This window comes from Microtus pennsylvanicus, chromosome 7 (genome assembly GCF_037038515.1).
Source record: "Microtus pennsylvanicus isolate mMicPen1 chromosome 7, mMicPen1.hap1, whole genome shotgun sequence".
Lineage (NCBI taxonomy): Eukaryota > Metazoa > Chordata > Mammalia > Rodentia > Cricetidae > Microtus > Microtus pennsylvanicus.
In genome coordinates this window covers 94,203,889-94,219,397 of record NC_134585.1, presented here as the reverse complement: position 1 = coordinate 94,219,397, position 15,509 = coordinate 94,203,889, and the positions used below count along the sequence as shown (strand labels likewise).

Sequence of the window (15,509 nt, the reverse complement as noted above, 5' to 3'; positions counted from 1 at the left end):
AGTCTACTGGGAGTTGTGTCAATGCTATTTCTGAGATGGATTTCTCCTCCTAGTTAGGCCATGTTTCCAAAGTACTGGAAAAACAGTTGTTGGGTCACAGTGACTCTGCTAGGAGGAGGGGATCGTTAGGACAGGGTGCAGACAAATAACTCAGCAGAGCACGGGGAGAGGAAAGAGCATTTCAAAGCGAGGACAATGAGATGTATTGTCCAAATACCTTACAACAAGTGCACAGCTGGTTTTTACAAGGTGTGTTAGGCTAGTCAATGAGTGACATGAAAATGTGGCAAGAAACAGCCTGGAAGTACATTATCTATGTCGGCAAGGTGACAGCTCAGGCAGCCCTGATGGACCTGAAACTGCTTTCACAGATTACACCTGCTACTCCCCGCACCAACCAGGTAAGAGAATCACATAATGGGCAATTTTAGCTAGCTACATTGCAGGTGCACAGCGACCCACGGTTCTTTGTACACGGTATGTTTCTTTGATAGTCACTCTCCCAAGCTCACTTTGCCTTTTCCAGCAACGGAGATGAATAAAAAGGCTCTGTGCCGAGCAGGATGCAGAGAGGACAAACACGCAGCATGCAGGTCAAGGACCATTCTACGAGAAAAAGAGATGATGTCTTTAGAGACGACTTTATTTCTTTTCTCTGAAACAGAATGCTTTTCCAGAGACCCTATAAAAAGATACAAAGATAAGCCAACTTGAAATAGAAAATCGTTTGGAAAATAAAAGCTTTCTTTTCAGAGAGACACCAGGAGCAGAAGGTGGACTTGAATTTCTAACTGCAAAGTAAAAGCACTCAGCTTTCTTTACGGTTAGGTTGAATGTTAAATACTTAAAGCTGTGTCTATCAGTGCTCGACTAAAACTCCACAAAACTGGCCATCCTGCGAGTATAGAAAACTAGCCCAGCATGTGAATAGTAACGGCAAAGGAAGAGACTCCCAGGAAGAAAGCTCAAAACTGCAGAGTTGCAGGATCCTTTGGCCTCTAAGCCAAAAGTCTCTACATACAGTGGGTACCTGGCGTCGGCAGTGTTTGATGTCTTTGCCGCAAGGGAGGCTGAAAGAAAAAAGGAACCCTTTTCTCACTTTCTAAGTTGTCATGAAATGAAGTGTATCAGCAGAAACAAACCCAGATGGCTTAGGGAACTGAGTTTTATCTGGGAGAAGCTAGAGGAGAGGATGACATGACCAAAGAAATTATGATGATGATGATGTTAAATGTGGATGAAAAGATAAAGGGATGAAGTTGGAAGGGGGAAGCTGGTGTGGGATGGATAGGGAAGGAGTTAGGAGGAGGAGTGGGGAGGCGAATATGAACATATTACATGGAATTCTCAAATTAATAAAATGCTGTATTTTAAGACAATAACAGTAGAAATATTTCACAACGTACTTTTTTCAGTTTCTTTAAGACTTAATCCATAAATTCTAGAATTAAAGAAATATATAGTGAGAATGTGGTTTGTAGCCAGTTCATCTCGGTACTTCTGCTGAGTTGCTCGGTTGAGAGGAAAGCAAGCATTATCCTCATGACTCACTGCAGAGGGAGGACCAGGGTGATGTGAGAAAGGCACCGAGGGCATGAGCTTCAAGGCACAGACACAGCAGAAGAGCAATTGCTTCCTTAACACCATACTGCCTGTCTTTCCTCTCCCTAGACCCAGTTTACAGTCAGCTACTTAAGAAAAACAGCAAAAACTAGCAATCCCCCGAATCAAAACAAACCAACAAACCAAACCCAAACCATCACTGCAGAAGGAAGGTTGACAGGGACAGATTCACAGCAGGTAAAGACAAGCAAGAGAAGGAAGCATGCTTAGGCGCATCGCAGTGCCACCCCCAGCCAGTAAGCCACGGGGCATTCCTTGCTATATGACATTGTTTCTGAAAGTCACACGAAGGTCAGTTCATAAACCATGTCAGTCATGTCTTCATGTCCCTAAGAAGTCTCAATATCGCCTGTTAAGTGGGCTCTGCTCTTACCCACTATCTCAGTTAAGGTTACTATTGCTGTGATGAAGCATCACGACCAAAGCAAGGACAGGTTTATTTGGTTTACTCTTCCACATCATAGTTCATCATCAAAGAAAGTCAGGACAGGAACTCAAACAGGATAGGAACTTGGAGGCAGGAGTTGATGCAGAGGCCATGGAGGAGTACTGTTTACTGGCTTCCTTATTATGGCTTGCTCAGCCTGCTTTCTTATAGAACCCAGGACCACCAGCCCCGGGATGGAACGACCCACAATGGGCTGGACCTTTCCCAACAATATATACTTAAGAAAATGCCTTACAGCTGGATCTTATTTAAACATTTTCTCAATTGAGGTTCCCTTCTTTAAGACGTCTCTAGCTTGTGTCAAGTTGACATAAAACTAGGCAAGGCACCTACTTATTTCAAGTAGCATCTTCTTCTTCTAAGGTTCCTGGTTAGTTTAATGAGCCACAGCTATTTTTTTCTCCATGTTCCTTCTAGGAAAAATCTGCCTGGTTAAGCATTAAAAAGACTTAGGACATTTCTTTGTCACGCGGTCTGAGTTCTTCCTCAATTGGAGGATGTTAACCTAGAAGATAATCAACGTCCCAAGAGCCCCTAACCAGCCAATCCCATCATCCAACTGCAATTCCTTTACAATCAGTTCCTTCCTGACTTCAATAAACTAATTAGAATACAAACTTACGTTAAAGCTTCAGAGTAGTTATAATGAGGCGAGACTCCTAGAAACTTCTGTACTTCATCCATCACGGCCGCAGGGTCACTTCTTAGCTGCTGTCCGTCGATAATTAGCAACTGAATTACCGAAGTAGTAATAAGGAAGAAAAAAAAGACGTGGATGTTGAAAGAACATGTGGAAACTGTATAATGACAAATTCACGTACTTATTTATTCAGGCACTGTCCTTGGGGATATGCACACATTGTCTGGAGATGCAATCAAGTCATTTTCATTCTTAACTTGTAAATAAGTCATAGTAATTAGGCATTCTGATATTATCTGAGAAGTCAGGGAAATGATAGGGAAGCCACAACAGTGTGGGGAGACAGTGTGCTTAGGAAAGTGACTGAAGTCCCAACACAAGGGTGGCGTCACTTATGGTCACACCCATGACTACAGTACAGAAGGAAGCTTCAATTAAGTCAGAATGCTGGCTCATGCCTCAAATCCCAGCACTTAAGAGACCAAGTCAGAGAAACTGTGCGCTTACGGCCAGGAATAGTGTGAGATCCTGCATCTTAAACAGCAACAACAGTTACCTCCTTTCTCTGGCCCCACCTCTTAAACAGAAAGGTTATAATAATAAGCTGGAGTATAAGGAGATAGGGACCCTATCACCTCCCATTTCCATCCGGGAGCAGCATTTGAGAAATACTTAGATAACCCATGAAGAGAGAGGCAAGATTTCCAGGACCTGAACATAGGCTCAAGAAATGAATGGGGCCAGTTGTGGTGGTGCACGCCTTTAATTCTAACACTGAGGAGGCAGAGGCAGGTGGATCTCTGTGTTTGAGGCTAGTCTGGTCTACAGTGTGAATGAGTTCCAGGATGTTGTTTCACAAAACAACAAAAAAGAGATGAAGTGGAAGGGTAGGAAGGCTTAGTGTTTAAGCATGAGTAGCACTCCTGTAGTACAGAAGGGTCAGTTCCCGGAACCCACATAAGGTGCTTCACAGCCCCCTGAAGCTCCGGCTCCATGTGATCTGATGTGATTTTTTGGCCTCTGTGGGAACCCTCACACATGCGATACACAGACACATATACATAATAACAATAATATATATAAAAGAATCTAACAGGGACCACACCTATAACACTGGCACTTGGGAAGCTGAAGCAGGAGGACTTTTGTGGACACGAGGTCAGTCGGTGCTGTAGACTGAGACTCTGCCTCAAGAAAACAAAGTGTATAATAACAACAAAACCAAAAGAAACCCAGGGCAAGAATTCGTTTCTCTGGTGAGCGGTGAAAGATAACCCAGTCGGACAAAGTGGCACAGGCCATGACGGAAGCCATAGACCTTGTCACACAACTTTGTCGAAGCCCCCCTTCCAGCAGTTTTAGTTGTCTCCACTGGATATTCAAGAGAATTTACCATGGCATGGGCAGACTGCTACGTCTAACATGCAGTTACTCAGTTTTCCCACATACCTAGTGAAAATGAGCCGAGTTTTTGGTTTTATTTAACTGTAATGTTTAGTTAGCTGTAAGTTGTTACAGTCATCAGAGTGGACACATGGCTTTAGATCCATAGGACTCACGTCTGATGTCACTGGGCTGCTTGTGCTATCCAGGGTAGGGACTACTGGGTGATCATGGGAGGTGACGCCAAGTCAAAGAGGAAAAGCAAGACATGAGAGGAATGGAGTCTATGATGATTTCAGCAAGTGTTTCAGAAATCATGGCACTTTGTGAAATGAAACGGTGCCTGTCTGGTTTGGGAATGGCGCCCCCTTTCATTAGGTTTTATTCACAGGACCTGGTGAGTTGAAGCTTTTCCGGTTCTGAAGTCAGAGATGGCATGCTAGTGCCAAGAAACGAGTAGGGAAAATTAGCCCGTGATACATTAACCCACTTTTTGATTTCTTCCTATTATCTTCTCTACCAGCGTCATCACTTGCAACTGAAGGATGAAGCCTAGCAATGTTTTAGCTGTGTCTCAGGTAAACACTTAATGAGATGGTTACATGCTGTAAATCCTGGTTGCTTCATACCTGAAAGGGAGGGAAATAAACAAGCCATCTCTCAATGTGGTTGGCATACCACCCAGGGACCAAGCATCTCTTCTGCAGAGTTCGAAGTTCCCAGGGTGCATGGGGGCCAGCAGAGATCACTTCATAGAAGCTAAACTTCAGAGCTGTGGGGTCTTCATGGGACCGCTGGTGCTGCAGTGGGAAGGTGGACAATTAAATTAACTTGAACTATAGACGTAAATAATTAAAACTCAATCTTTCGACAACTCTCAAAGCTTTAGGAAGGAATGCCACCCTCTTGGAAAGTTATTTGTTTTGAAATTAATAAAACATGAAACTGTGCCTGGAGCATCAAAGTTTAAGCTTAAGACACTGATGAGGTCATACTTTTTGGAAACTTAGGTAGTAGGGGCTAAATTTTGTTGATAGTGTTTCTTGACCAATATTACCAAGTTTTCTCTCAATCTATACATTTATGCAAACTTTCAAAATCTGTGTTCATGTTCCTTTGCCAGTCTATAATCGAACCAATCATCATGTTCAATAAACATCTCTATTAAGAAAGCACCCTGCTAATCCTACTCTTAAGGTAGGTTTTGATTAGCAAGCCCTCACTGACTATTTCATATGAAGGGACTAATATAAACTCTGGGATACATATTATGCAAGATCTACAGATTCTGCCACACATTACCTAGCCTCTAATAGCCAAGGTTATTTTATCTAATGGCAACCTCTGTGGTGAACCAAAATAAGAAAATGTAGAAAGCAGCAATTGAAATATGAAAATGTTTCCTAATGGCTCCATCTCAGGCCTATGGGCTCAAGAGAATCACATTCTCCTTAAATTGATCAATAAGCACTCAGGCGCAGTGGCCAGTCTGTGGCTGTTCACCACATCTAGTTGAATAGCAAATTTGCTGCGACTGGAATATTGGTTACTGCACTGCAGGCTCCGTCAGCCTCTGTTCATCCACCGTGGAGCGATTTATTTGCAATATTTATGAAGTTTTGTTGGTTCAAAGCCTTTTAGCTGTTGCGTGTGTGTATTTCCAATCTTCAGGGGCTAAGCGGTTGCCAATTCTCTGCTTTCCTTTTGGGCCACTCAAGCTGCATTGCTTTCTTTTGCCCAGATACTTTTTGGAAAAAGTAGATGGCAGAAAATGAAATTGCCAACTTGCAAATTTACGTGTATTTTGATGGAGAGATGTCTCTGGATTTGCAATGAAAAACTGATGCGAGGCTGTGGATTTCTGGGATCTTATCTCTCCAGGAGGGCTCCATGGCCTCTTGTGTAGATGACCTCTATTGTTGTCTCTCTAAGTCTATCCCTTCCTGGGACTCTGCTCCCAGTCCCTGTCACTGAACCATCTCACAATATGTCCTTCCACGTGTGAATCGGGAGTTACTGTTTCTGCTAACTAGAAAAGGGTGCGATGCTTTGGTACACTTTCTTCTCTAATAGCACAGCTGTCAAGAAGTTAGCTACCAGGGCTGGTAGAGATGGCTTAGTGGTCAGGAGCGAGGACTCTTATGATAGAGGACCCACGTTCATTTCTCAGCGCCTGTGCTGGCCAATGCACAGCCACTTGTAAATCCAGTTCCAAGGCATCCAATACCCTCTTTTGGCCTCTTTGGGCACCTGTACTTACATCATACGCGCGCGTGCACACACACACACAGTTTAAAATAAATCTTAAAAGTGAAGGAAGTTAGGTATCTGAAATTACACCAATGACATGTTGTATAACACCTATTTATGCTGGAGGCTCTGGACTGTGTGGGCCACTTAGAACACAGGTAATTCAACTCACCTGCAGAATCTCAGATAATAAGCTTTTGTAAACACAACTTCCTACATTTATCTTAACATTACAGTATCCTAGGAAATAGACCATTGGCCTCTGTTTCTGCCCTGCCCTGCTGATGCCCCCTTTACATATAGCTCCATTTGTACTATCAAAACACTCCATTGGAATTTTTACCTCTTTTGCTATTACAAATCCTAAACCAGCCTACAATGCACAACCTCAGAGGACCTAGACAACAATGAGGGCCCTAAGAGAGACATACATGGATCTAATCTACAGGGGAAGTAGAAAAAGACAAGGTGTCCTGAGTAAATTGGAAGCATGGGGACCATGGGAGAGGGTAGAAGGTGAGGGGAGAGGAAGGAAAGGAAGGTAAGGCAGTGAAGAAAAATATATAACTCAATAAAAACAATAAAAATCCCCCAATCCTTCCTTACTTTAAAGATTGCCCAATGATACTTCTGTTGCTCCAACTCTGCTAATAAATCTAGCTTAGTTTTAAGCTGGGCTTTATCGCTGCATGAGTCTGTGCATTATTTCTGTCTTTCTAGTTTTTGTGCTTACTTAAGCATACTATTTCTCCAATTGTCCAAAAGCAGTGTTAACATCTACTAAGTCAAATCACTTTTAAAACAATAATTGGCGAAGATCATTGCCATTCTTTGATGACCAGATGAACATATAAACATTAAGAAAGCATTTAAAAATGATCACCTATGCATGACTAGTGCCAAATTTTCATCCGAGCACTTGGGGGAAAGATGGGAGGAAGAGGAAGGGCTAACTCTTCCTCTGCTACTTAGCAAACTGCAGGCCAGCTGGGCAACATGAGTCTCTGTCTCAAACAATGAAATCAAACCAAATTACAGAACCAAGAAAGGTTAACTACAAATTCATAGAGATTAAAAACAAAAAAAACCCCTCAGTTTTGTTGTATGTGTAAGCTTAACTTTGTCCACATTTTATTAGGTGATTAAAATATTGATGGGCGTTATAAAGACTCACCAAGAGTGACTCTTTGTTAAGTTCTAACAAACATCATGGACAAAAGGACAATAAGCACCCAGAAGATAGCATGGGGCACTTTAGAGAGGCTGGGCTTTCAGGGACGGAGGACTCTGAGGATGCTTTGTCACCCCGTCCCTTCTTCAGTAGGAGTCACTTGAGAGACTTTGGAGAGGGGTCAGCAGTGTCCCTGAACACTGCCATGTTCACTCTCTGCACCCTGCGCTGGGGTCAGCAGGGACACTGAACACGGCCATGTTCACTCTCTGCACCCTGAGCGGGGAGGGGGAGGTCAGCAGCGTCCCTGAACACGGCCATGTTCACTCTCTGCACCCTGAGCTGGGGTCAGCAGGGACACTGAACACGGCCATGTTTACACCTCTGCACCCTGAGCGGGGAGGGGGAGGTCAGCAGCGTCCCTGAACACGGCCGTGTTCACTCTCTGCACCCTGAGCTGGGGTCAGCAGGGACACTGAACACGGCCATGTTCACTCTCTGCACCCTGAGCGGGGAGGGGGAGGTCAGCAGCGTCCCTGAACACCGCCGTGTTCACTTCTCTGCATATCCTCCCACTGTTGCTTTTGAAACACAACGGTAGAGTTGCCAAAGAACCCTTATAACCTATAAAACCTGGATAAAACATCATCTAGCACTTTTAAATTTAGGCACATGTTTGAAAAAAATGATTTTAAACTATGACATTTACTTTAAAATGCATGTGTAAACATGTACACGTATACACAAAACATAATATTTTGTTATATTTTTTCAACTGCAATTCATTGCACTAATACATTTTATTAAGTCAAGTTATCATATTAAAGAAAATTGAAAAAAAAATCTGAAAATGTTTGTTTCTTCTGGAAAACCAAAAGTAAAGCATCAACTTTGCTGCACACATTAGTTCAGTTAACTAGTAGGCCTTCTCGTCTATTCAAATCCAAGACGTTGGGGCCGGGGAAACCGTTTAGCTGGCAAACTGCCTGCTCTGCAGATGTGAGGACCTGCTTTTTATCCTCAGAACTCATACACAAAGCCAGATGTAATGGTATGTGCTTGTAATTTCAGCGGTTGGAAGCCACAGACAGGAAGAACCCCGGTGCTCAATGGCCAGTCTATATGGCCTAACCAATGAGTCTCAGCTCTCATCAAGAGACCCCATCTCAAAAGAAAGGTGCAAGGTGGATAGCTCCTGAGAAATAACATCTGTGGCATGTGTATACATGCAAAAATGCACATGCACGTGCGTGCGCGCGCGCACACACACAGAACTGTATGGGTAACCACATGGACAAATGCCCCCATCAAAAGAAGATCTGCCCTCCAAATGGAGGTAACACTTTTCCACTGCACATGCTCTTCTCTCAATTGAGCACATTTCTTCCTTACCTGGTACCAGGAGTAGGCTCTGTCCGAAGGGTCAATGAGTATGGTGATGATCTTGGCTTTGGGGACTAGAGAAGCGGCCCTTTTAGGAGCTTCCTCTGAATGGAAGTAATTGGCACTCTTCTCAAACAGAAAGTCACTGGTGACGTTAGACGGGACTGGGAAGAAATCCATGTACCTAGGAAGTAGTATCTTTCTTCAAAACAAGCCTCTCACGTTTATACGCTGCCGACTGAAGACGTTAAAGGCAGCCAGCAAGTTCATCTCTCCCCTAAAACACTGACACCCAAGCTCTGCAGTCGTCCCTCCAGGTGGCAAAGGAAACACATTCAAAGCATTAGCAGTGTTCTCCTACACAATATTTTTTGCATTGCTTAACTTCAGAAAAAACAAAGTTATGGGGGAACACAAAGATAGAGAAACAAAGTGATCAAACTGCAGCTCCTGGGCAAAATGCATGGAAACAGAAACCAGCACAGAGACCCCGAGCCAAAGAGGGTGTGATAAAACACAGGGTTCACTTAGTTAAGACATTCAAAAGAATTCATACAAGATAGATTTTGTTATCACAGTAAACACATGTCATGCCACACCATTGAGTCTGGCTAGTATGTTTAATCATGGGGTATCAGAGCACAGATTATGTCTGTTGTAAACACTGCCCATTTCTTCCCTTTTAAAATATATTACCTTGTCTCTCTTTGGAATTTAGTACAAAATGTTATCAATATTTCCTGCATATGAGAAGTGAAATTGTCAGGAGTGTGAACTCAGCAATGTGTGCTGGCCCAAGCATAGAGATACAGACATCTGCTTAATGTTCCATTGGTGCAAGCATGGTCAGTCAGCATAATACACCCGCTCATTTCTATAGCAGTAAGGGCTTTTGTTTAAAATGGAACCTCTAGGACTTACATTTTATAATAATGACCTCACTCTGCCCTCTCCTCCATTTAACCTGCAAGTCACTGCGCCTTCAGGATGCGGGTAGCTCAGTAATTACCGAGCAAGAGCCATCATCAACATTCGCACGATGGCTTCAGTTTCCAGTGTGGCTCACCCCAAAGGCCACGTGACTCCTTCTCAGACCATGTGACACTGTCTTTTAACCTGGTTGCGATTCGGCTAGGATTCCAGCTGTTATCCCAAAGCAAAGTGTAACTGAGGGAACAGAAGTCTAGACACCTAGAGCAACAAAATCTTGCTGTGTGTTCCATGAACGGCCCTTCTGGGCCGGCCATTTGCCTCCCTTTCAAAGGAGAAGAGATATGAAGACATTTGAGGGGCATGATCTGCTTTCTCTTGTGGTGTACAATCTATAGAAATGCCACATTTTGGCTTTCTTATTTAGACACTTACACTGCTTCTAGGGGCTGGGATTATCATGAGTGTCTGACCCCATTTGCTACAAGCTTATCTCAAACCTGTTTCTTCTGAAAAAGCATCCAAAAATAATGAATAAAACGGACAGGGGTGCTGACATTTGATGGCTTTTAACAATGAAAGACATCCCACTTTCTCATTTGTCTTTTATGCCTGTGACAATTCGGGCTTTGAAACGCCCTGCAGGTCGTCCTGGCTGTTGGACCTATGCTGTTGATCTTCCCTAGTTTCAGAGGTTTGCACAGAAACTGGATCTATTTTGTTTGATCACACTGCCTTATTCTCTAGGAGCTCAAAGGAGCAGACCCTTGAGGAACTAGCAAATACAAGACCTTCTGGCCCGCATTTCCAGAGTGGGATCTGGAATTTCTCCAGTAGGATCACTCTTGGAGACTAAATATTCAGGACAGCCAAAGGATTGGCAAGCCGATTACAGTGACTTCACGGTTACATATGAATGCAGGGCCCCGCAAGCTTTCAGACTTCTGAAAAGAGGAAGACTTCTGCATCAAAAAAAGAGATAACTCAGAAGTACTTCTTGCAGCATTGTATATTTATCTGTGATTGATTTTCTTCTTAATTTTTTTGTGTCTGCGTGTGATGCATGTACAGTGTGTGTGTGTGTGTATGTGCTTACCCCTGCATGCATATGTGGAGGTCGGAGCTTGATGTTGGGTGCTTTCTCTGTTATTCTCCACCTTGATTTTTTTTTTTTTTTTGAGACAGGTTCCTTCACAGAACCTGTCGCTGGCCATTTAAGCTAGACTACTGGCCAGCATGCTCTTGGGATCCCTTCTCTTTCCATCCCTAGCAAATACTTTCCCCTGATCTCATCCTAAGAGTTTTCAGTTGATTGTACTCAAGCCAGGCTATAACCATCAAGGTTCCAAATGCTAACAGGGCTCTATGACTGTCCACACACCCAATCTAGCTCGCCACTCACCCCTATACATTAAAAATAATTTAAATCATAAAGCATAAAACTTACATGTATGAGTAAGGCAGATATTTCCCTGACACCTCCTCACTGCAGATTTTGGCTATTTCATCAAAGATGAAATTTTAAAATTTTCATTTGACCTATTTGTTTGTCCCTTATTTATACTCTTAGTCTACTTGTCAGTTAAGATGGTCCTAGCTTTATCCAGATCTTAGAACAAAAGCAGATTTGCACTAGATCAGTTGTGTATAAGCAAATTGTTAGAATGGTCGCAGAACTCGGAGGCACAGAATTGTCAGCCCCGTGGAATCAAAACCCCCAAATCACAGTTGATGGGGCGATGCCTCACAGGGAACCCAGGCACTCTGCCTGGGAACACACCTGATGATGTTGGGAGCAAAGCTGTAATCATAGCTACAAAATGATACTTGCAGTTACCATTATCTATTATTTGCATAAATTGCCTTTTATAATGTATAATTTGTCAATCAAAAGCATTTGGGGAACTTTTGCAGAGCTGTATTTAGATCGATGATGCCTTCTTCATTTGTTTACTTATGTTCTGCAGGGTTGGGTATTGACTCCAGGCCCTGCGTGTACCAGGCAACACTTACCACCGAGCTCCACCCTTGCCCTAGTGAGTTATACTTAGCTATTTGTGTCATTTTTTTGTAAACTACTTGAAGATTTTTTAATTTTTATTACAGTTTTGACACACATTATTAGCTTATGATCAAAAAGATTTTCTCGGAAATAATTTATGATTATTTATAATTGATTATATATAATAATCAAAATAGATTATTCTTAAGTTCCAGTAACACCAAGGATTTTACTAGTATTTACTTTTAAAGGTTTGTTTTTAAGCCCTAATTTTGTGCCAATGTCAATGTTCTACTATTCTATTTGAGAGAGTGGCTACAGAGGCTGAAGTAGTTGTTAGTTTATTTAAGACTACAAATTAGTTAATATCCAACACAGTGTGGAAGAATGGGCCATAAACTACAGGACAATTAGGATGCAGCGTCTGTAGATTCTCAAATGATACTCACCTCATTAGTTTTCTAGATTACCCACAAGGACCTCTTGCGACAGCTGGTCCTTGGAAAATTGAGCTCACGTGCCAGATTGTGTGATCAAGACCAGAGAGGCTCGTGACTACTCTACAGTGAATGCGGGGAGGTTATGTCTATGCTCTGGGAGGATGCACTGCTTCCCATGATGCTCAGCATTTGACATCAGGAGAAAGCCCTTCAAACACGTCTTAGGATCAACATGCTATTTTGGTTCATCCATTTTTAACATTTTTATAGCTTGTCTATATTTAAATTACTTCTAATTTTAATCATTTTCTTCAGATCCTTAACACGTTTTAATTTTAACTTGAAGACAAAAATTAATTTTTTATCTATACCTTCAAAATTCAGTTTACAGCTTTCATTACTCATAAAATATACATACATTTCTACTTTTAGTTCCTTTTTTGCCATTTTCCTCAAAACATGACAGGAAATGATATATTCTGACCACAGCATCACTTCATGAAAAGTGCACTAGGGCAGAGTGCCATTCCTGGGGCATACCCTATTTCTATGAATGCACACCTGCTATTCCCTTCAAAGACAGTTAACATCAACTGATGCATGGGTCTTCTGAGGCAAGCAGCCCTCCCATTAACTGGCAAGCCTTTCTGAGAATAACTTTCGTGCTTCTTTATGCTGCTCAACCGGTTTCTAAGAGGTGTCGCATGAATTTTATCTGTGGTCACAAACTTCTCTGAGGTTCTAAATATTAGCACCAAGTTTATACTGTGCACGGTACATATACTTTTAGATTGATACTAGTAACCCATCTTACCAATCAATCCCCCTGTGGTAGTTATTTCTATTAAAGAACTGTACCTCCTCAAAGGATTTTGGGCTGGGGGAGTTACTAAGGATGGAAGGATGCATAATCAGGAACAGACACAAGGCAGTGGTACCTGAAATGACAGCAGGGGTTAGAAATCAACGAGTGCAGAATCAGTTTCTCACCTTTAGTATTCCAGTCACTAAGAAACTCATTATAACCATCCAGGCAGATTCTTTCAGTGGACTCCTCGGCAAACCCAACAGACCACCAGCAGCTAATGGGAGGCAATGTTCTTAACAATGGAGAAAAAATGATGGGAGGGAGAGTCCCTGAGCCAAAGCTGGAAAACTGGCTTTTAATGTCAGCTAAGTCACTGGTTTGATCTGTAACTTCGGCTGTTAGCTTTTCTTTACTGCAGTTTTTTTTCAAAGGAAAAAAAAATCATCTCTTCATCTGTTCCACAGATTTTCTCGGATGCTAAATGTCACCCTATATGCTCTGCGTACATGCTGCAGTTGTTTAGCTTGGGGTGTCTGTGGGACTCCTAACTGCAGGAGTGGGAATGTCTCTGACTCCGTGATCTGCGTTTCAGACCCTTTTCTCCCACTGGGTTGCCTCATGCAGTCTTGATATAAGGGTTTGTGCTTAGTCTTAGTGCAGCTTGTTACGGCACCTTCGGTTGATATCACTGGGAGGCCTATTCTTTTCTGAAGGGAAATGGAGGAGCCGGAGATCTGGGGGAGAGGGGAGGTAAGTGGGGGACTGGGTGGAGTGGAGGAGAGGAAGTTGTGATTGGGATATAGTATATGAGAGAAAAATAAACACGAAGAGAAATAGGAAAAAGACATCCTATAACTCAAGATTTTTTAAATTAAAAAAATGTAAGTGACCTGTATCATTATTTAATATATTTAATTACCAAAACTGATACTTGTTTGCTATAATGTTTGATATAACATAAACTTTGATACAATGTTCTTCCTGAGACCTGTGAAAGCTAATTAAGAATTTAATCTTTTAACAAGTGTACCTACACAAACAAATGCTCAAAAATAATTTAAATTGCTAAAATTTGAAGAGAAGTGGTGTTTTTTTTTTTAGTGCCATTAACAGAAAATTTACATTTAATGGAAACAGAATGGTGCATCAGAGGTACTCACACAGTTTGGGAGTGACGGTGTCATTTTTGAAGGTGTAAAGTTAGGGTTGTTTTCACCTACGTCAGGAGGTAAAGTGTGTAGCTCAGGTTACTCCAGGAGGAAGGAAGGCAGTTTGGGATCAGTTTGTGCAAGATTTAGAGTCACTAGCAACTATGACTGGGTTTGTGAGAGAGAGAGCATCATCTAAGCTATCTCTTGTCTATACATTCAATACTCCTAGGATACAAAGGTTCCCTGTAGTTTCTGCACACTGGTGTGATCTAACTGGTGTGATCTACTGCAATGTGCTCTGTCAATTTCATTTCAGGTCAAAAGACAGCAAGAGAAATCTCACTTGTAGAAGTCACCATTCTAATTTACCAGTAATAATGTCATGCTGTCATTTGTACAAAATTTGACATTTTCTTATTCCTTAAAGTTTTCTTTAAAATTGCACTTCAATATACAGTATCTGTACAGTATGAAAATGGTTAAAAGATCTGTCAACTACAAGGCTGTCTGAAGAACGAATTAAAAGAGGCACTGTGCCAAGGTTATATAACCAAGCTGAACGGTGAGCACTTTGCCCACAGACAAGCAGACTGTGTGGGGTGAAATGCAGGGACCTGTAATAGACAATGCCAGTGGTCTTCAGCACCTCCACTCAGCACTGATGCTCAGACTCTGGCTGTAGCTGAGTCTGGCTCACACAGGCATCTGTACCCATCCCAGGGTTTCTGGCTCAGTAGGTCTAAGGTGTGGCTCTTCTGTGAAGCCCTGTGATAGCTATGCTGCTGCTCTGGTGATTGTATTCTTCTTTTTTAAATTAAAGAACAAGGAGAAAAGTGAAGCTAAGGGGTATGGCGTGTATCACAACTGAAAGTCACAGTGAGAGAGGAGAGTCAGGAAAACTCTAGGACCAAGCATTCGTTGCATTTTCAGCATCACTAGCTATGTGAATGCGGTGACTTAACTTCCTAATCTGTTCATTAGGAGAGAAAAGACTCACTATCAGGGTCCCACCAAGCTTCTGACATTGTGGCTACGTGGAAATAGTCCCCAAACAGAGCCATGTAACATTGCCTAATTCAGAATTTAGAATGGGTTAACTTTATTGGATGATGTAAATGACAACTCCCCCCAAAACTTGGAAAATTAATTTCCACAAAACAATCATTTTTCTATAACGATTTTATGCCAAAGGCAAAAGCCGTATCTAAATAGCAGCATAAACGTCCTTTTTAAAACTCAGCAGGGTTTAGGGTACCGTGTAACACTTCTGCTGTCACCAG

At 42.2% G+C, this 15,509-nt stretch overlaps 1 protein-coding gene across 4 annotated transcripts in view; it reads right to left on the bottom strand.

The window, feature by feature from the left end:
* Positions 1–15,509, bottom strand: part of LOC142854945 (bifunctional heparan sulfate N-deacetylase/N-sulfotransferase 3) — a 127,494-nt gene that overhangs the window by 17,957 nt on the left and 94,028 nt on the right. For 2 of the 4 annotated variants that reach the window (XR_012911387.1, XR_012911388.1), the window contains exons 9-12: positions 13,129–13,208; positions 8,908–9,082; positions 4,724–4,894; positions 2,694–2,803 (exon numbers count right to left, since the gene is read on the bottom strand). Coding sequence is in view for 2 of the 4 variants with exons in the window: in XM_075981453.1 (XP_075837568.1) it covers positions 2,694–2,803; positions 4,724–4,894; positions 8,908–9,082; positions 13,085–13,208 (580 nt within the window). In the remaining 2 variants the exon portion in view is untranslated. Of the gene's footprint in view, positions 1–2,693; positions 2,804–4,723; positions 4,895–8,907; positions 9,083–13,084; positions 13,209–15,509 lie in introns of all 4 variants that reach the window. The other 2 variants (XM_075981453.1, XM_075981454.1) reach the window with 1 other exon arrangement.